This window comes from Erythrolamprus reginae, chromosome 1 (assembly GCF_031021105.1).
Source record: "Erythrolamprus reginae isolate rEryReg1 chromosome 1, rEryReg1.hap1, whole genome shotgun sequence".
In the NCBI taxonomy this organism is placed as follows: Eukaryota; Metazoa; Chordata; class Lepidosauria; order Squamata; family Dipsadidae; genus Erythrolamprus; species Erythrolamprus reginae.
Window position 1 is genome coordinate 326,937,382 of NC_091950.1, and position 20,247 is coordinate 326,957,628.

At 40.9% G+C, this 20,247-nt stretch overlaps 2 protein-coding genes across 2 annotated transcripts; both read right to left on the reverse strand.

Annotated features, from left to right (window-relative positions):
- Positions 1-1,185: 1,185 nt before the first annotated feature.
- LOC139161278 (mas-related G-protein coupled receptor member H-like) lies at positions 1,186-2,139 on the reverse strand. Its single transcript, XM_070740196.1, has one exon. It carries the CDS (start codon positions 2,137-2,139, stop codon positions 1,186-1,188), a length of 954 nt encoding a protein of 317 aa, XP_070596297.1.
- A 14,865-nt stretch (positions 2,140-17,004) lies between these two features.
- Positions 17,005-17,994, reverse strand: LOC139161284 (mas-related G-protein coupled receptor member H-like). The gene has a single exon (XM_070740209.1). The coding sequence runs from the start codon at positions 17,992-17,994 to the stop codon at positions 17,065-17,067; it is 930 nt and encodes a 309-aa protein (XP_070596310.1). The 3' UTR covers positions 17,005-17,064.
- Positions 17,995-20,247: the final 2,253 nt, after the last annotated feature.

A 20,247-nucleotide genomic window follows, 5' to 3' on the forward strand; every position in this document is an offset into this window, starting at 1 on the left:
ATTCATAAGACATAATACTACGATAGTGTATGCTGTTTTATCTGAGTCTATTCAGGAGCAATGGCTATTTGTTTGTTTGTTTGTTTGTTTATTTATTTAGTTATTTAGTTAGTTATTTAGTTAGTTAGTCCGTCCAATACACAATGAGGGTTTTAGTGGGTATACACATAGTAAAATACATAATGAAGGTTATAGAGATATACTCATAGTAAAATACATAATGAAGGTTATAGAGATATACTCATAGTAAAATATATCTAAGAAAGAATAGAAGAGAAGATATAGGAATAAAACATATCAATGAAAGAATAGAAGAAGAGATATAGGAATATATTTCTATCTATTTATCTGATTGTATATTGTTTAATGCCTTATCAACAGTATAATAGGCAGAACAAAGAGCATTTAAGTGTTTCAGATTCAAGTGTGTTTTAGTGTATTCAATAAATAATTAACTGAATTAATGAAGAAATTGAATTTATTGAATAGGAATTATTTCCTCTCTTCTCTTTTCTTTTCTTTTCTTCTCTTCTCTTCTCTTCTCTTCTCCTCTCCCCTCCCCTCCCCTCCCTTCCCTTCCCTGGCATTAACATGCACAGTAGCATTCTTAGTGTTTCTATGTTTTCAGAAACACCAGATAGAGGTAGAATGTTTTATGTGTTCCCTTTGTCATTCTTTTTCTTGTGCTATAAATGTAGAAAACACACACCTACTGTATGTGTATAGGCATTTCCTATGCATAAGAGAAATTAATCTAGCTACAAAGGCCACACATGATGGAATGGTTCAAGTAAATAGTGCTAGTTTTATTTTTAATAAATGACGTTTTAATAAAGATTTATTTTTAATAAATAATATGAGCAGTAGGATTGGTATGTATATAGTTTTCATTTTTAGGTGATTATACCTCTGGTGACATATATTAGGTGACACATATCTGTCGTGCTTTTTTATAGACTTTGGCCCCCTGGCAGAGTGGCCCTTACAAATATAAAATCTTAAAATCCCATTTTTTAAAACATGAGCTTTATTTCCCTAAAGGCCCTAGATAAACTAAATTAAAAGTGGCAAACGGTAAATATATCTGTAATATTCATTTTGGGGGGAAACGAGAAGTTTCATCAGGTATGTCTTTATATATATTTTTCATTTCTGATGTCTAAATTCCTTTGTGACCAGCTGCAGCTAACAGGAGTCCGGAGTGTCTGGGTTTTCTTTGTCGTCCAAAGCTCTGTCAAGCAACATATACATAGGCTGTGCGGCATTCTCTCTTTGCTGACTTCCAGTGTAGAAATAGACCAAAGGGCTGATACTGCTCTTGATGCAGCCAAACAGCAGAGAGAGGTAATTTATATATGGTTCCTGAAGTGCTTCAACCCAGTTGCTTAGATAAATAAGAGTTCGAAATGTAAAAATACAAATAAAAGAAAGGACAACCATGACAGCGAGGATTATATCAAGTCCTGGTATAGTCCTTTGCTTTGCTTTTTTCTGCCTTCTGATGAAAAGGAACAAAATAGAAAAGAACATGATGGGAACGAAAATCATAATCTGAATAATATATTCAAACATCATTGCACCGTTACAAAGTGAAGTGATTTGAACAGTGATTGAAAGCAATCTTTTGTAGCAGGCAACATATAATATCAGGTTCACTAGGGAAGACCAGAACCATATTATGCAGCATATATTAGCTGTGAAATTCGTTGGACGATGCTGTTGATAATAGAGTGGGGAAAAGTCCATGATATACCTTTCAAAGCATATAACTGTTAATAAAAAAATGCTGGCATTGCTTGACACTGAATGAATACTCTCCATCAAACGTGAAAAATAGAAACTGACAAAAATTGATGTCAGATGTGTACAAAACACTATAAGGAAGTAAGCAGAGATAATAAAATCGGCTATTATCAAATTCAGAAAATAACCTATGAATATTGTCTTCTTCACCTTGCTGTAGAGAAGCCAAAAGATAGTTGCATTTGCAACCAATCCCCAGAAACAGATTGGGATGGATAAGGCTCCCACCAATTCTAGGAAAAATCCTTCAATGTCTTTCTCTGGGAAAGTAACCAACTCTGTGTGATTTGTCTTCATTGTAATTGTGTGGAAAGATAAGCTAATTGCGTCTGTCATCTTGTCATGGTGCAATAATTCTTCTCAATCTGTCAACATTAAACACAATTCTCATTATTAATCCTCTTACATATTTTACAGAAGTAAGAAATGCTAAAAGTATCCCTTGTCTCCATGGTTGGGCTGCTTCCCCCATGTGCGTGCGTGCGTAGGGGGTTAATAAGTTTATGCACTATTTATTGAATACTTTTTTAATTGTCCTTCCTTCTCTAGTACCTTAGTATGATCCTTAATTACTTTTAAAATAGGAAATCATTAAATAGTATGCTTTTGCCCATAAACACTGTAATCATTTTAATCATTATCTAGAACTGAACTTTTATAGCAATTAAAGAAAATTGAGCTATTTGCCTAATCTTATACTGAACCTTGTGGGTTCAGTACAAAACCTTAAAATGTTACTTTGCTCCTCAACAAATAAGGCTGTCTATCATTTGTCCTTCTTGTGGCTTATTCAAATAATGTGACTTAATCAACTGAAAAAGAATCCAAGCACCTATTGAGTCGTTCCGTGTCAAGTGGACCAATTTTAAAGATCATCCCCACCTTGCCATCTCAGAGTTTGATGAAATTTGGCACATAGTTTCTTTATGATATAAAATTATGCTGTGAAAACTTTTAGTTCAAAAGACTAAAAATTGGGAGTTCTAGGAGACCTCAAGTAAAGGGTTGCAAAATGCGGAGTCAGCAAAAACGACATTTTTGCAGCAGTCGAAATCTCATGCTGACGTCCTTGCGGCAGCGAGAGTTGGACAAAAACCTGGTAATTTTTAACGGAATCGCGCCTAATGCGCACGCACAGCGCGTGCACACTCAATGGCAATGTAGCGGCCTATGCACTCCGTTTCAGCTACCGCAACGGCGTTCCTGGCATTCCGGTTTATAGTCCACCGCTGCCTACCACATACCTCCCAGAGACCTATTAGATCGCACAGAATCGGCCTTTTCTGTGTCCCATCGATTAAGCAATGTAGGTTGGCAGGACCACGGGGGAAGATCTTTTGTGTAGCTGCCGCATCTCTACAGAACCAACTCTCCCCCAATGCTCGCAGTGTTCCCACTCTATTGGCCTTTCAAAAAGCGGTCAAGACCTGGCTTTGGTGACATGTTTGGGAGCCATGAATCTTAACATCAGGCACGACCAAACTATGTTCGATTGGTATGTATGTTGTTGTTAGATTGGATTTAGGGATTTTATAGGGGTTATTTTAGTATGGGTTTATAATGGGGTTTTATGATTATTATTAATATTTGACTTCATTTTATTACTGTATTGTTCTGTATTGTTGTTAGCCACCCTGAGTCAAATAAATGAAATTAAATTAAATTAAATTAACATTGTTAATAGCATAATGATTTCACTGGAAACACTACATTGGTATTGTCCTTTGTCAAACCTAGTTGCCAAAAATCTCCTCCCAACAATGTGCATACATTTTTAGGTATTTTGTTCACCAGCCCATTCTGAACAGATTTAGTGATAACTAGACCTATATGGTCCATTTTCCATCTATTAATTTCTTCTACAAGACAGGAGATGCTAACATCTTTAAAGGATTTACTTGTTTATTTCTGTTATCCCCAACTAACACGTCAAGATATGAGACCCTATTAATATCGGGTTAAAGGGAACCTTGCACAAAACCAGCCCTTCGAGGCACCCATTACCCAGGGCAAGCATTTATGTTGAAAAATCAGCCGTGCTCAGGAAACAAGCATCTATGTGACAATGTTTACATCTAGGCACAGCAACTCCTACTCAAGAAGAATAGAGCCAGAATATGACCTTGCGCTGTGTCTTGTTTTAAGCTGGAAGGAATTGCAAGTCCCTGGTGGGAACAAGGGAAGAGGAAATAGTGGCCTCCAGATTCAAACCACAAAGGCAGAATGATTCTGGAAATTGCCCTGGTACAAGAATTTCTGGAGGAGAGACCAGTCTAGAGGGAAATGTCCTTCCTTTGCCATCTCTTATATTAAGTTACCCATCTTGTTTCTATGCCTTGGAGACTCCCAACCCTGGCATCCCAAAACCAGACTTGCTTTTGGAAAGAGGTCAGAAGGCACAGACGCATGCATATTATAGTTATTGATTTGCTGTTCTCAGGAGAAAAATAAAATGAAACATTAAAAAAAATAATATGTACTGCAAGACCCTTGAATAGTATTCAGAAGCTACAACTGTACAGAATGCAGCGGCACAGACAGTTCTGGATGTTGTTAAAGTGGCGCATGTAATACCTGCTATTACGTGAGCTGGATTGGCTGACGGTTGACTTCCAGGTTCAATTCAAGGTGTTGGTTATCATGTTTAAAAGCCCTTCACAGTACGGGGCCAGATTATTTAAGGAACTGTCTCACCCGGGTGGGAATGGCTTGCTCTACTCAGAAGAGCCCTTCAATAGATTCCCATTGGCCAAGGAATTTAAGCTAGTAGGGTCAAGGAGAAAAGCATTCTCTGCTGTAGCCCATGATCTCTGGAACATCTTCCCACTGGAAGTGAGATCTACCTCCTCCATTTTGGCTTTCCAGAAGGAATTTAAACATAACTCTGGAAGTTGGCTTGAGGCCCTAGTGGGTTGCACTATACTGGAGGTTGTTGGTTGAGCGAGAGTTAAAAGATCTGCCCTGTACCTTTCAGCTGTTGGTCTTTAATTTAATTTTAATTCTTTAAATGCTTTCATATTTATGTTTTTATGCCTTTGTAGGCTGCCTAGAGCAGCAGTCCACAACCTTTCTACAGATCAATTTCACTACGCTGCGTCTCATGTAAAGTCATGGAATCAATTATAAATCAATCAATTACTCTTCACTTAGAATCTAATAACCTACTCTCTAACAAACAATTTGGATTCAGAAGGAAATTATCCTGCAACCTACAACTACTTCACTGCAAAAACATATGGACTACCCACCTAAATCAAGGAAAATCCATTGATGCAATTTATATCATGTTTATTTATATTATATTTATATTATTTTAAGTTGCACATGATCTTATCCTCCCTGAAACCCTAGTTTGTGACATTTCCCTCAACACTACACTCCGTTTCCTACTGTGCTACAGAGCTCCAAACTATGACATTACCCATGCAACTAAACTAACCTCCCTCCTAACTTGGGCAACCTCCTGCCCCCATCCCATTATCTTCCTTGGTGACCTCAACCTACCACACATCAACTGGTCACTAAACGAATGCTCCACTGAACCTATACATACCGCCATCTATAACGCCATCACCAGCCTAGGACTGGAACAATTAGTATCAAACAACACTAGACTCAACAACTGTCTTGACCTCATATTCGGCAACAGCAAAAGTGCTATCTATGGACTGCACACAAAAGAACCCTTCTCCAACAGCGACCACAGTACGATCAACTTCAACCTCAACCTACATCATCTAAACACTCACCAGAATAACGTGGCTCTTAAGTACAATTTCAGGAAAGCCAACTATGATCTCATAGATGGCAATCTCTCAATCCTTAACTGGCAATCCTTGTTCTCTAACTGCATCACCACTGATTATCTCTACAATATGTTCTTACTCCAAATCAAAAGGCTTATCGAACTACATGTGCCACTCACTTCTTCCAGAGGTAAACGAAAAAATAACATACCTGTCTCGATAAAGAAACTACAAACCCCAAAAAAATCCCTCTGGCGTAGAAACAAAAAAAGCCCAGTAACCAACTTTAAAGTCCGCTACAAAAGCATATGCCAACGAATAAAAGCAGAATGCCTCAACTATCACAGCAAACAAGAGGAAAGCCTCCTTCGTACCAAGTCTAACCGAGCTTTCTATAACTTCGTCAACAACAAACTCAATGACTCCAGACCCATTCCACCACTCGTAGGACCCAATAACAAAGAATACCATGATGACCCATCCAAAGCCAACCTCTTCAACTGTTTTTTTGGCTCTGTTTTTGTTAACAGCAATGGTTCTTCCCCCATCTTCGCAAATCGCACCTCAAACCCACTAAAAAACCTAACCCAAATTGTCTTCACTGTAGACCATGTAGAAAAAGCAATCCATGACCTCAAACCTTCCCTATCTGCCGGACCAGACGGTCTCTGTGCATACTTCCTAAGGAAACTTTCTTCTGCTCTTGATGAACCCCTAAGCATTATCTTCCAAAAACCCTTCAGGACCAGCACGCTCCCCAAGCTGTGGTCAAAAGCAGTAGTCATCCCCATTTTCAAAAAAGGAGACCCTTCACTAGTGGACAACTACAGACCAATATCTCTCTGTTGTGTCCCTTGTAAAATCATGAAATCAATTATAAATTGATCAATCACCCTCTACTTAGAATCTAATAACCTACTCTCAAACAAACAATTTGGATTCAGAAAGAAATTATCCTGCAACCTACAACTACTTCACTGCAAAAACATTTGGACTACCCACCTCGACCAAGGAAAATCCATTGATGCAATTTATATAGACTTTTGCAAAGCCTTCGACTCAATGGTCCACGACAAACTACTCCTAAAACTCAAATCCTATGGCATCTCAGGACACCTCCACAACTGGACTACTGCATTCCTGTCAAACAGGCAACAAATTGTCAAAATTGGTAGCGCCATCTCCACCCCCGCCCGTCATAAGCGGCGTTCCCCAGGGAAGCGTACTAGGTCCTACTCTCTTCATTCTCTACATCAATGACCTCTGTGACCATATCGAAAGCAACTGTGTTCTTTTTGCCGACGATGTGAAACTTTTCAACACCACTGACAACACACTCACTCTCCAAAAAGACCTGGACTTTGTCTCAGACTGGTCTAACACCTGGCAACTTCAAATATCAACCAACAAATGCTCTACCCTCCACATCGGCAAAAAGAATCCAAACCGCACATACGAACTGAATAAACAATCTCTCACTGCTAACCCACACTCAGTAAAAGAACTTGGAATACTAATATTGAATGACCTAAGTGCTAGAGCCCACTGCAACAATATCGCCAAAAAAGCTTCTAGAGTTGTTAACCTGATCCTACGCAGCTTCTGCTCAGGCAATCTCACACTACTCACAAGAGCCTACAAACTTTTGCCAGACCCATCCTAGACTACTGCTCATCTGTCTGGAACCCATACCACATCTCAGACATCAACACCCTTGAAAATGTCCAAAGATATTTCACCAGAAGAGCCCTTCACTCCTCCACTCGAAACAGAATATCCTATGAAAATAGACTTACAATCCTGGGCCTAGAAAGCCTAGAACTACGGCGCCTAAAACACGATTTGAGTATTGCCCACAAGATCATATGCTGCAACGTCCTACCAGTCAATGACTACTTCAGCTTCAACCGCAACAACACAAGAGCATGCAACAGATTCAAACTTAATACGAACCGCTCCAAACTTGACTGTAAAAAAAATGATTTCAACAATCGAGTTATCGAAGTGTGGAACTCATTACCGGACTCAATTGTGTCAACCCCTAACCCCAAACATTTCTCCCTTAGACTCTCCACGATTGACCTCTCCAGGTTCCTAAGAAGCCAGTAAGGGGCATACATAAGTGCACTGGTGTGCCTTTCATCCCCTGTCCAATTGTCTTTCCTTTTTTCACCTATCATATATATTCTCTTCCTTTCATATATCCTCTCCTCTAAGTTCACTTTTACCCTTATATATATATTACCACATGTCTATTTTTCTTCCTATGTATTTGTGTATTGGACAAATGAATAAATAAATAAATATCGACTTCTGCAAAGCCTTTGATTCAGTGGTCCATGACAAACTACTCCTAATACCTAAATCCTATTGCATCTCAGGATTCCACCACAGCTGGATTACAGCATTCCTGTCAAAGAGACAAGTTGTCAAAATTGGAAGCACCATTTCCACCCCCGTCCCTGTTAAAAGTGGCATTCCCCAAGGCACTAGGACCTACTCTTTTCATTCTCTACATCAACGACCTCTGGGATCATATCACAAGCAACTGTGTTCATTCCGCCGACGATGTAAAACTCTTCAATACCACAGACAACACAGCTATTCTCCAAAAAGACCTTGACTTCGTCTCAGATTGGTCTAACACTTGGCAACTTCAAATATCATCTAGCAAATGCTCTGTTCTCCACATCGGCAAAAAGAATCCGAACTTCGTATACAAATTTAATAAACAAAATCTCACAAACAACCCTCACTCAGTAAAAGACCTTGGAATACTAATATCAAATGACTTAAGTGCCAAAGCTCACTGCAACATTATCGCAAAAAAGGCTTCTAGAATTGTCAACCTGATCCTACGTAGCTTCTGCTCCGGCAATCTCACACTACTCACCAGAGCTTACAAAACTTTCGCCAGACCCATCCTCGAATACAGCTCATCTGTCTGGAACCCACACCGCATTTCAGACATCAACATCCTCGAAAATGTCCAACGGTACTTCACCAGAAGAGCCCTTCACTCCACCACTCGAAACAGAATACCCTACGAAAATAGACTTACAATCCTGGGTCTAGAAAGGTTAGAACTACAACGCCTTAAACATGATCTAAGTATTGCCCACAAGATCATATGCTGCAACATCCTGCCTGTCAACAACTACTTCAGCTTCAACCGCAATAACACAAGAGCACGCAACAGATTCAAACTTAATATCAACCACTCCAAACTTGACGGTAAAAAATATGATTTTAGCAATCGACTTGTTGAAGCATGGAACTCATTACCAGACTCCGTGGTGTCAACCCCCAACCTCCAATACAAGCAACATTGTCTGGTTGATGGGACCCTAAGGAGGCCAACTCTGTGGGACCTGACCAAATGCTGGAATTCGTGCGGCAGAAGGAGGTCTCGGAGGTAATCTGGTTCAATGCCATGTAGGGCTTTATAGACGAGTAGTGACTGTGAAGGTAGAGGAGAGGGGTGGTTTTGCACATACAACCTCTTCCCATGCATGCACAAATGGAGCACACATTACTCACTCGCCTGCTGCTTGCGTAGACCAGTTATCAATGTGCTACAGACTGTTACCGGTTTACGGACGTGAGGTTGGGTACCTCTAGCCTACAGTCACTTCAGTTAGTGAGGCAAGGTGGCATTAAACATTAATTGATTGATTGATTAATTAATAATTAAAATATCTAACTCTCCAGAAGGATGAACTTCTCAACATCCCAGGATGACTGCTGACCGGTCATTGTTTGAATTAACTCCAAGAATCCTCCCCCCCCCCCCCCGATTATTTTCTTCTGAGAAGCTTGATACTAACAAGGTATCTGGAGTGATACGTTCCAGCACAGCCAAGGAATATGAGAACCTTATGACCTCACAGTGGTTCTTACTTCCACTGTGATGACATTTTAAAAACATAGAAGATTGACGGGGGAAAAGACCTCATGGTCCATCTAGTCTGTGTTGTACATACTCTTGATCAGTTGGAGGATGATGAAGATATTGAGGACACAGATTCAGATAGTGTTTATGAAGTAGTGGGGGGCCAGGGGTTACAGGTAGTAGAACAGGTGGGAGGCCAGCCACAGGATGGGGCTATGAGTTCAGGATCTAGTGAGGGAGAATTAGGGGCACGCTGGGTTAATCCTAAATTCAGAAGAATTCAGAAACGTAGAGAGCAAAGGTCTGGAAGAAGATATTAAGGAGATGAATGGGTTAAATAATTGAGTGAGGTAATTGGCACATCATGGGACTAGTAAAAAAAAGGGTAGAGTTTCAACATTGCCGAACAAAAGGATGTTGAGTTTTTATGCCGTTCTCCAAGTAAGCCAAAAATTCTGTGTGATAAACTGTCTGTCTGCTGTTTTTTAGTGAGCATGCTTTTACAAAATAAATCTTGTCTAGCAGAGCAGGAGAAGGAATGTAAGGAATGCAATTAAGAGAGATTACAGAGCCAGGAGAGATACGCCAGGATGAAATATGTGTATAACCGGAAGAGAAGAGAATAAAATGGAGTTTCTTTGTTTATGAAATAATGTGTTTGATAAAAGTTATTTGCACTTGCTGAATTTCTACCAGAAACCAGAACAGTCTGCTCTTATACTATTTCCTGTATTTTATCTTAGGATGGCTATATGTTTATCCCAGGCATGTTTAAATTCAGTTACTGTGGATTTACCAACCACGTCTGCAGGAAGTTAGTTCCAAGCATCTACTACTCTTTCAGTAAAATAATATTTTCTCACGTTGCTTCTAATCTTTCCCCCAACAAACCTCACATTGTGCCCCCTTGTTCTTGTGTTCACTTTCCTATTAAAACACTTCCCTCCTTAACCTTATTTAATCCTTTAACATATTTAAATGTTTCGATCATGTCCCCCCTTTCCCTTCTGTCCTCCAGACTATACAGATTGAGTTCATTAAGTCTTTCCTGATACGTTTTATGCTTAAGACCTTCCAATTTTCAAAGTTATCACTAATCTATTGGCTGGGGGCTTAGAGGTCAGCAGTTAGCAGAGGAACGGGCCCCAAAAGGCAAGATTTTAGCTTTCTGAGCAGGTTTTATTTTTTGCATGATTCCATTAATTTATGCATTATTATTATTATTATTATTATTATTATTATTATTATTATTATTTTAAAAAATGAGGGTGCAAAATAGAAATGTCTCCATATTTGTCATGTCTCAGTATTTTAGTGTGTCACTCTGACTGATTATAGACCAGAGTAAAACTGAAATTCAACTTTATTATGGTTTCAGAAAATGTTCAAAAATTAATAATAAGATGGGAGAGGAATTCCTTGCTGGTACTTTCTTGTCTGATTCTATACCGTCACCTTATTTAGTCTAAAAATGCATTACTACATTAATATCCTATCTTTTCCCTTGGAGTTCAAGCTCTAGATCAAGGGGGGGGGGGAAACCATGGTCTTTTAAGGCTTGTAGACCAGTGACAGGCAAGCCCGTCGCTGACGCTACTGGTGCGCTCCCAGCAACGGGCACAGGTGCGTCTGGCATGCATGCCAGCACAAGATTCAGCTTTGCAAAATCTCATGTGAGGATGCTTGTGTGTGAGATTTCACCAATTTTCACGATTTTTTGCTTCTGCGCCTGCGCAAAAGCAAAGAAATTGGCAAAAAGTGGCAAAATTTATTGCACGCGGGCGCCCTCGCATGACATTTTGCTTTCTGTGCGTGTTTTTCCAACTGGGACTGCAATTGGACCATTCATGCAGTAGCGTACTACTGCTGTAGACTTCAACTCCCAGAATTCCTTATTCAGTCATGTTGGCTTAGGAACTGTGGAAGTTGAAGTCCATTTCAGCAGTGAAATGCTACCTGGTTCGGCCTGGTTTGGGTGTATTGGTAGCGGCGGCTGCCGGTGTTTCAGAGAACTGGTAGTGGCTGCAACGCAAAGCTCCGCCCACACGCCCTCCCAGATGCCACCATTTTCTTTTTTTTAACTCTCTGCGCATACGCAAAAACTTCTGAGCATGCGCAGAAGGTGAAAAAATGCATGCTTCTGAACCGGTAGGGAAGGTAAGTAGATTTCACCACTGCTTCATAGTTGCCTACCCCTGCTCTAAATAATACCCTTGCCTCTAATTAATCTCCAAAACAACCCTGTAGAGCTGGGCTGTCAGGGTGTCAAACTCAATTTTATTGAGGGCCCCATCAGTGTTGTGTTTGACCTCAGGGGCCATGGTGAGCATAGCCAGCTTGATGTAGTTTGTGTCAGAGGCGCCTATGGTGGTGCTAGTGCTCTGTCAGCAAAAAATGGGCTCCCATTTTTGGCCATGACGGCCTCCTGCAGCTCTTTGCCAGTGAAAATGGAACTCGGGTGGGCTGTGCTTGCCCTCCAAGCCCCATTTTTAGCCATTATGGCCTCTGGCAGTTCTCTGCCAGCAAAAATAGAACTTTGATTTAGCTGGCAGAGGGCTACAGGAGGTCACTGCAGCTGCAAATGTGGCCTGTGAGGGCCTCACTCAGCCTTACTGAGCTCTGGTTTCTCTGCAGAGGCACCAGTCCTTTGCTGTTTCCAGGATGATTCCATTGGTCAGAGCTATGCACCATGCGGGTCAGATCCAGCCCCCAGGCCATAGTTTGACACCTCTGCTGTAAAATAAATAGGCTGAAAGATACAGGTGAAGGAAACAAAACTTACTAGTAAGTTTCCATGGTACGGTGGACTTGAACTAAATCTCTCAAATCCTAGTCCATTTTGTGGTTCAGCTTCTGGAACAGGTATGAATGTCAGAACAACTGTCATTTTAACTCATGCTTTTCCATAATTTTTTCCAGAACCAATTATTCTTCTTTTTTGCAATATTTAGACATTTTATAGAATATTGATTAAAATTTCAGATAACAAAATAAAGAAATTGCTTATGACTCTTTTCTTGGTTTTTAAAAAATTCCTATCACATAGATTGCAAGTAATTCAATGATCTTTGAGTAATTCTACAAAAAGTAGACAATTAATAATCCAGACGATACTTAGCTCTGTTTTTCAATTCCTGTTTCATGCATATTGGCTTAAACTTGCTCTAAAGAATCTTAACATTCCATTTCCAGGTAATCCTTGACTTACAACAGTTCATTTAATAACAGTTTGAAGTTATAGCGTCACTGAAAAAGTGACTTTTGATCATTTTTTTTACACTTGCAACCATAGCAGCATCTTCATGGTCACATGACCAAAATTTGGATGCTTAGCAACAGGTTCATATTTATGGCAGTGGCCGTGTGCCCAGACCGTGTGAATAACTTTTGTGACTTTCTAACTAACAAAGTCAATGGGGAAGCCAAATTCATATTTAACAACTGGATTATTAACTCAACAACGGCAGTGACTCAATTATGGCAAGAAAAAACAAAACTCACTTAACAAATTTCTCACTTAGCAACAAATTGTGGGCTCAATTATTGTTATAAGTGGAGGACTAACTGTAATTGTAAAAAGGCTTGACCCATATAGTGACAGATTCCCCCCACCCCAGTCTTGATAAATATGGGAAAAAGAAAAATACAGTAGGTAGGATAGGAAACCTTATCCTCTATCTATAGGAAACCAGGTCAAAAGCCAGAATGTTACATTCCAGGAGGGCTTAATTGACAATAGACTGGCAGATTTATTTATTTATTTATTTATTTATTTATTTATTTATTTATTTATTTATTTATTCATTCATTCATTCATTCATTCATTCATTCATTCACTCACTCACTCACTCATTCATTCATTCATTCATTTGATTTCTATGCCATCCAATCCCGAAGGACTCAGGATTGAAGAAAAGGCCAACAACAGATAAGCAGCAAACTAGCTTTTCCATTCCTAGTCTGTTATGGACAATTTGAGTCTCACTGATGTTAATGCTAGCGTTAATACTCTGGTATTTTTTAAAAATATATATATACACACCTAACTTGACAATGTATAAGTTACAAGCTGCTTATTTTTCCCTCTCAAAAAATACTCTGTTCTTTTCTATAGTAAGAAGGTGCTTACAATATTCCCAAGGAATCCACTGGATCTGAAAAAGCTAAATCTTTGCAAGTTATCCTAATCTACCAGGTGTGAAGAATCAGGACCACACATTAAACTCCAATTGATTTATCACTACCTATACACAAGAATCTGGTCAAAGAATGGTCAGCGCTAAATTGCTGTTAGATAAGAATTAACAAAATTTGGGGCTGGGTGGGTGGGACTTGGATCATTGTGGAAATGTACCAACTCCAGGCTGGTTCCTCTCTTGACTCTGCCTTTTCTTCTTTTATAGTTGTCTCTTTGAACAATGCTTTGAATCATCAGTTCAATCAGACCAGTCAACAAAGAAAGACCCAGGGATTCCAGGAATGCTATGCTATGGCATAGGGCAGTAATGGGTGCGACAGATGGCACACCAGGGCATATCTGCTGGCATGCGAGCTGTTGCACTAGCTCAGCTCCAACGTGCATGTATGGGGCGGCCAGCTGATTTTTGGCTCACACAGAGGCTCTGGGAGGCCATTTTTGGCTTCCAGAGAGCCTCCAAAGGGATGGGGGAGGGTGATTTTACCCTCCCCAGCCTCCAGGGAAGCTTTTGGAGCCTGGGGGAGGGCGAAACATGAGCGTATAGGGGCCCACCAGAAGTTGGGAAAGAGGGCTGCTAGGGGGGTAGGGGAAGCTGTTTTTTGCCCTCAGGCATTGAATTATGGGTGTGGACACTCACGCATGTGCGATAGTGCACGTGCACGCTCTTTCGGAACATGAGGAAAAAAAGGTTGGCCATCACTGGCATAGGGCATCTTAATTTCAAAAGACCACCCAAAATCTTCAATTCTCCCTTTTAAGATCAACAAGGTCAAGATGTGTTTTTTCTTGTTTTTTTCATCATGCTTTCTACATTCTGTTGTGGTTAGCTCTGGCCCAGGCTCCTGCCCCAAGGACTGTGGATGTGTGGGAGACATCCACATGCTGCAGGCCTGTTTTGCCCTCGGTGGAATCTGCTGATGAAGGCTCCTCTGACCAAGAAGACATGAGTGACAGGGAGGAGGAGAGTGTGGCAGACAGCTCAGAAGGAGATCAATTATCTAGCTCCTCCTTGGATTCAGAACCAGAGTTAATGATACAGCCTTGCATGCGGAGAGCGATGCATAGGCAGCAACAACGGAGAGATTATCAAAGAAAATGAGGCCACCTGTGGTTGGGTGGGGCTGTGGTAATTAGTGAGGCTGCTATAAAGAGCAGCCTGTGGGTTTGGCCATTGTGGAGGATTATCTGATCATTGTGTTTCATGAGTGCTTTACTGACTTTGACCTTTTGTGTGCTGATTTTCCCCCGCTTTGAAACTAAACCAGAGCAAAGTGTGTTTCACTTTGTGAAAGAAGAAGGACTGTGAATTGCCTCACAGCTGCAAGCTAAGTATCACAGAACTGATAAGGGACTTGTACAAATTACCAGTTTGTTTGGAGACGAGTGCTCTTTGCTATACCAAAAGAGGGCTTGGTTTAAGTGAATTTTCATTATAAAGAACATTGTTTTGAATTTTCAAACGTGTGTGTGTCTGAACTTTGTACCTGTGAATTTTGGGGAGGAGTGTACCAGAGAGCTGGACAGAACACATTCCTGGGGTCGAATATTTGGTTTTACTAATCTTATTCCTCTTGTTAGTAACAGAACTAAAGTCCTCTATAGTATGGATTTAAAATCATGTTAAGTTGCTAAATCAATTCCAATCCAAATCCAAAAACATATGCACAAATTGATACAAATCAGTCCAAATCATAATCTAAGTTGTCCACAATGTTCCAGGTATGAATCAACTCTTGCCTCAGCCCACTTTAAGGGGAGTCATTGGTTGAAGTTTTTCTTGGTGATGTTTGGTGAGAGGAAAAATAAACTTGGGGAATCCAACAATTGCTTTTCTTAACATCTGCATTCAACTGGTAAGGATAGTACCATTTGCTGGCTTCGTTACTAAGGCAGAATAGGGACAGGTCATCAAGGCAGTTCAAAGATCAAGGTGTTCTTTTTAAATGCGGACTTGAGGCCGAGCCCTTAGTAATGTATCCAAAGGTCAATGTCTTGATTGCATATACAGTGGTACCTCTACCTACGAACTCCTCTACTTACGATCTTTTCTAGATAAGAACCGAGTGTTCAAGATTTTTTTGATTCTTCTCAAGAACCATTTCCATTTACAAACCTGAGCCTCTGAAACTGTAACTGGAAAAGGCAGGGAGAAACCTTTGTGGGGCCTCTCTAGGAATCTCCTGGGAGGAAACAGGGCCAGAAAAGGCGGGGAGAAGCCTCCATGGGGCCTCTCTAGGAATCTCTTGGGAGGAAACAAGGCCTCTACCCTCCCTGTGGTTTCCCCAATTGCATGAATTATTTGCTTTTACATTGATTCCTATGGGAAAAATTGCTTCTTCTTACAAACTTTTCTACTTAAGAAACTGGTCACGGAACAAGTTAAGTTTGTAAGTAGAGGTACCACTGTAATGGCTAAAGATTTGCAATGTGTTGTTCATAGAAGAGCATAAGCATTGGGGTGGGTTTCTCTCACCTTCCCTACCAGTTTGGAAGTGTGTGCATCATGTGCATCACATCCAGGTTCTGACCCTTCGCATATGTGCGGAGGTCTTTGCGCATGCTCAGAGGGCTTGTTGTCATTTTTATTTATTTATTTATTATTTATTTATTATTTATTATTTATTTATTATTCATTCATTCATTCATTCATTTATTTATTTATTAGATTTGTATGCCGACCCTCTCCGTAGACTTGGGGCGGCTAACAACAGTAAAAAGACAATATGAAGAAATCTAATATTAAAAGTAATGTAAAAAACCCCAATTTAAGAAACCAATCATACATACAGACATACCATGCATAAATTTTATAAGCCTAGGGGGAAAGTATATCTCAGTCCCCCCATGCCTGACGACAGAGGTGGGTTTTAAGAAGCTTATGAAAGGCAAGGAGGGTGGGGGCAACTCTGATATCTGGGGGCAGTTGGTTCCAGAGGGTCGGGGCCACCACAGAGAAGGCTCTTCCCCTGGGTCCCGCCAAACAACATTGTTTAGTTGACGGGACCCGGAGAAGGCCAACTCTGTGGGACCTAACTGGTCGCTGGGATTCATGTGGCAGAAGACGGTCCCGGAGATATTCTGGTCCGATGCCATGAAGGGCTTTATAGGCCATAACCAACACTTTCAAGCAGCAGCAACTGGGGAACTGATTCAGGGGAGTGGCAAGCCGGCCATTACTACCAGTGAACGGGGCCAAATTTCCTCCCCCAGATCACGGGAACTTGTCCGAACTGGTAGCAACCTACCATTGGTAAACATGGTTTAGAAACTTGCAGAATGCAGATATATTAGAAGTAATGAACATAGCCAAACTGTATACAATAAATGCAATCTATTTATTCTGGAACTCAAGGCAATCACCAGTTACAGAGGGATGATTTTTGATAGCATCCCTTTGGTCCAACTTTCTTTTAATAAGCTCCTGCCTATTCGTGTGTTGTTCCATCATCCAACAAAGCTCTCTCTAGTAATGTTTGCAAAGGTTTTTCGGGATCGAGCTTTGTCTTTGAATAGCCAACAATCAGGTAGACGTAGGGGTTCCCACTGCTGTCAATGGCGTCAAGAAAATGAAGGCTGAGAAAGAGAATCGGAATGTGGAGTTTTGGAACCCAACGGGCTATGATTTCAATAATCCTCACTGAAGCAGAGAAAAGAAGAAACAGAAGAACAGTGGCCACTATAGTGATGTCAAGTCTTCTCAGAGGAGCTTCCTGGGATACAGTCAGCATTCTTGTGAAAATAAGGTATGTAGAAAAGACCATGATGGGAAGAAAAACAAGGAGGTTGATTATTACTCTGGCCGTTTTTATAGGCTCACAATGCTGATTAACATCCTTGAGTAATGAATCGGTGTCTAGATAGCAAGAATAATATAATGTGAGGGCTAGCAGGCCAGATAAGCTCCACAAAATGGCACACACGATTTGTGTGAAATGCTTGGGCCTGTGAAGTTGATACCAGGCTGGAAAGAAAATCATGACATACCTTTCAGCAGCGATAGCTGTTAGCACATAAGTCTTGGCATTGAACCCAAATGTATGTGCCAGGTCCATTACATGTAACGAATATAGACTGATGGGAGCAGATTTCAAAAATAAGACAAAAACAATAACATAGTAGATGAGTACAGCAAAATCAGCCACCACCAAATTTAGGAAATAGACAGTAAAGTTAGTTTTCCTGATTGTGCAGTGGAGAAGGCAGAAGATAATTGCATTCCCAAGTAATCCTAAAATGCAGATTGGAATGGAAATGATTGTAATTGTTTTTTGCAAAGTGTATCCAGTTTCCAGTTCTATCCCAGCATATTTTTGTTCTCCAATAGTATGGAAAGACAGAGAGTATGTTTCTGCCATCTTGCAACTATCAGTTTGTGATTCTTTTCAATCTGCCAAAATCAAAAACAAAAATTAGTAAGATGCAGCAAAGTATGCAGGCAGGAAAACTTAAGTGAATCAGCTGTTCAACTAGGAATGCTTGTTTGATTGTCCCTACAAGATTGGCCGGAAAAATCTAACCTGAGTATCATTTTATTTTGGCTGAATGTTTTGTATTGGATCATATGTCAGAGATTTTAATTTAGAAGACCTACAGATGATGCTTACAAAACGTGATCTGATCTAAATGTAGCAGTAAGATATACCGTGGATCAGTGGTTCTCAACCTTTCTAATGCCACCACCCCTTAATACAGTTCCCTATGTTGTGGTGATCCCCAACCAGTGGCAGGCAACATACAATGCTCCCAGGTACGCGGTTCTGGTAGGAAAATCCCAGATGTGTGCACAGTTGTGTTAGTATATCTTGCTGCAGCCCTGTGCGAAACCATTGATATACATACAGCAGAGTTATTGCAGTAGTATAGAAATGTATGCTAGCCAGTAAAAGACACAAGCTTAGTATTTAACAAAGTACAGTAGTACCTCTAGATACGAGCTGCTCCACGTGCGAGTATTCCAAGTTATGAGCCAAGATGCGAGCAAAATTTCTGTTCGACACCCGAGCTCAAATTCGGGATACGAGCTGAGCGTCCACTAGGTGGCGCAAGAATTCCATGTTTCCAGTTATCTCGGCGCGAAAAGCAAAATCTAAATGCATTCGTTCAAGATGCGAATTGATCGACATACGAGCTCGGCTCTGGCACGAAGTAAACTCATATGTCGAGGTACCACTGTATTATTTACAAATATATACAAATATCAACAACAGAGTATAAACCATACACAGCTACTCTCAAAGATAACTCCCCCCATAGAGAATGGTGCTGGCGCCCTCTTATGGTCAAACCAGCCAAAGCACTTAAAGACATATTACATCTTTACAGTCACAAACTACCATTGGTAGTTTACTACATGGCAACCCCAAAACAGGTGAGTACCAATGTACTAACAAGCTGTGCACCCCCGAAACCCCTCCCCACGAGGTTTGGCTTTTGCGCATGTGCAGCAAGCCAAATTTCATGTGAGGATGTGTGCGAGAGCGAGGTTTTAGTTATTTTTGCACATTTTTTGCTTCTGTATATGCACAGAAGCAAAAACATTGCCAAAATAGCTGAAATCTCACTCTTGCGTGCGTCCTCATGTGAAATTTGGCTTGCTGCACATGCGCAGAAGCCAAATCTTGTGCTAATGGGTGTGCACGTGACCAATGGGTGCGCACGCGTCCACGATGGCCTCTGAGGGAGCTTCGGTAGAAGGTAAGAAGAGCAGTCCTTCACTGCTCCCAACCATAAGCCTAGCACCAATTCTCCCAACAGAGATTTAAGCTGATTGGCAGGAAGGTCAGAGGGACACCCCCACTGTAAACGCCTGATTGGTCGGATTGTAAAAATATGTCCCAAGGTGCCAGAATAGAAGCTTCAGTTCCTAACACCATGGGAAATTTGTCTTTTCCCATGGTATTAGGTTGAGAACCACTGCCATAGATCCATGATGGCGAACAAATGGCACATTTGCCACAAGTTGTACATGGAGCCATATTGGTGGACATGCAAGCTCAGGTCCAAGCTGGAAAACAGGCCATTTCTGGCCTCTGGGATGGGTGGAGAAGGCTGTTTTCACCCTCCTAAGGCGCCTAGAAAGGCTCTGAAGCCTGCGAGTGCAAAAAATGGCCATGCCATTGTGTGCCGGAAGCGGTGGGGCACGCATGGAATTATGGAGATGAGCAACGCAGTCCCTCCATGCTCCCCCCCTTTTGGCACATGAATCAAAAAAGGTTCACCATCACATGATCCATGACTTTGCCAGGAATTGCCCTGCAGTTTTCTTGCAAGATTTCAGAAGTTATTTGTCCTTGCCTTCCTTCTCGGGCTGAGAGGGGGACTGGCACAAGGTCATCCAACTTGCTTTGTGCCTAAAGTGGGACTAGAAATCATAACCTTCTGCTTTCCAGTCTGTGTCTTAAATGCTACACCAAAGTACTCCATCAAAATGTATTAAATAAACAAAAAAAAAGCCTATAAAAACCACAGAACAGCGCAGATCCAAATGAAAAGATTTTTGCATGGCTAGGTAGGGAGAATAGAGCAGAAGCTAGTCTGATGTCCCTGAAGAAGATGTTGCCAAATCTGCAAAGTTGCTAAAAAGGTTCCCTGTTAGAAGAACACTTCCT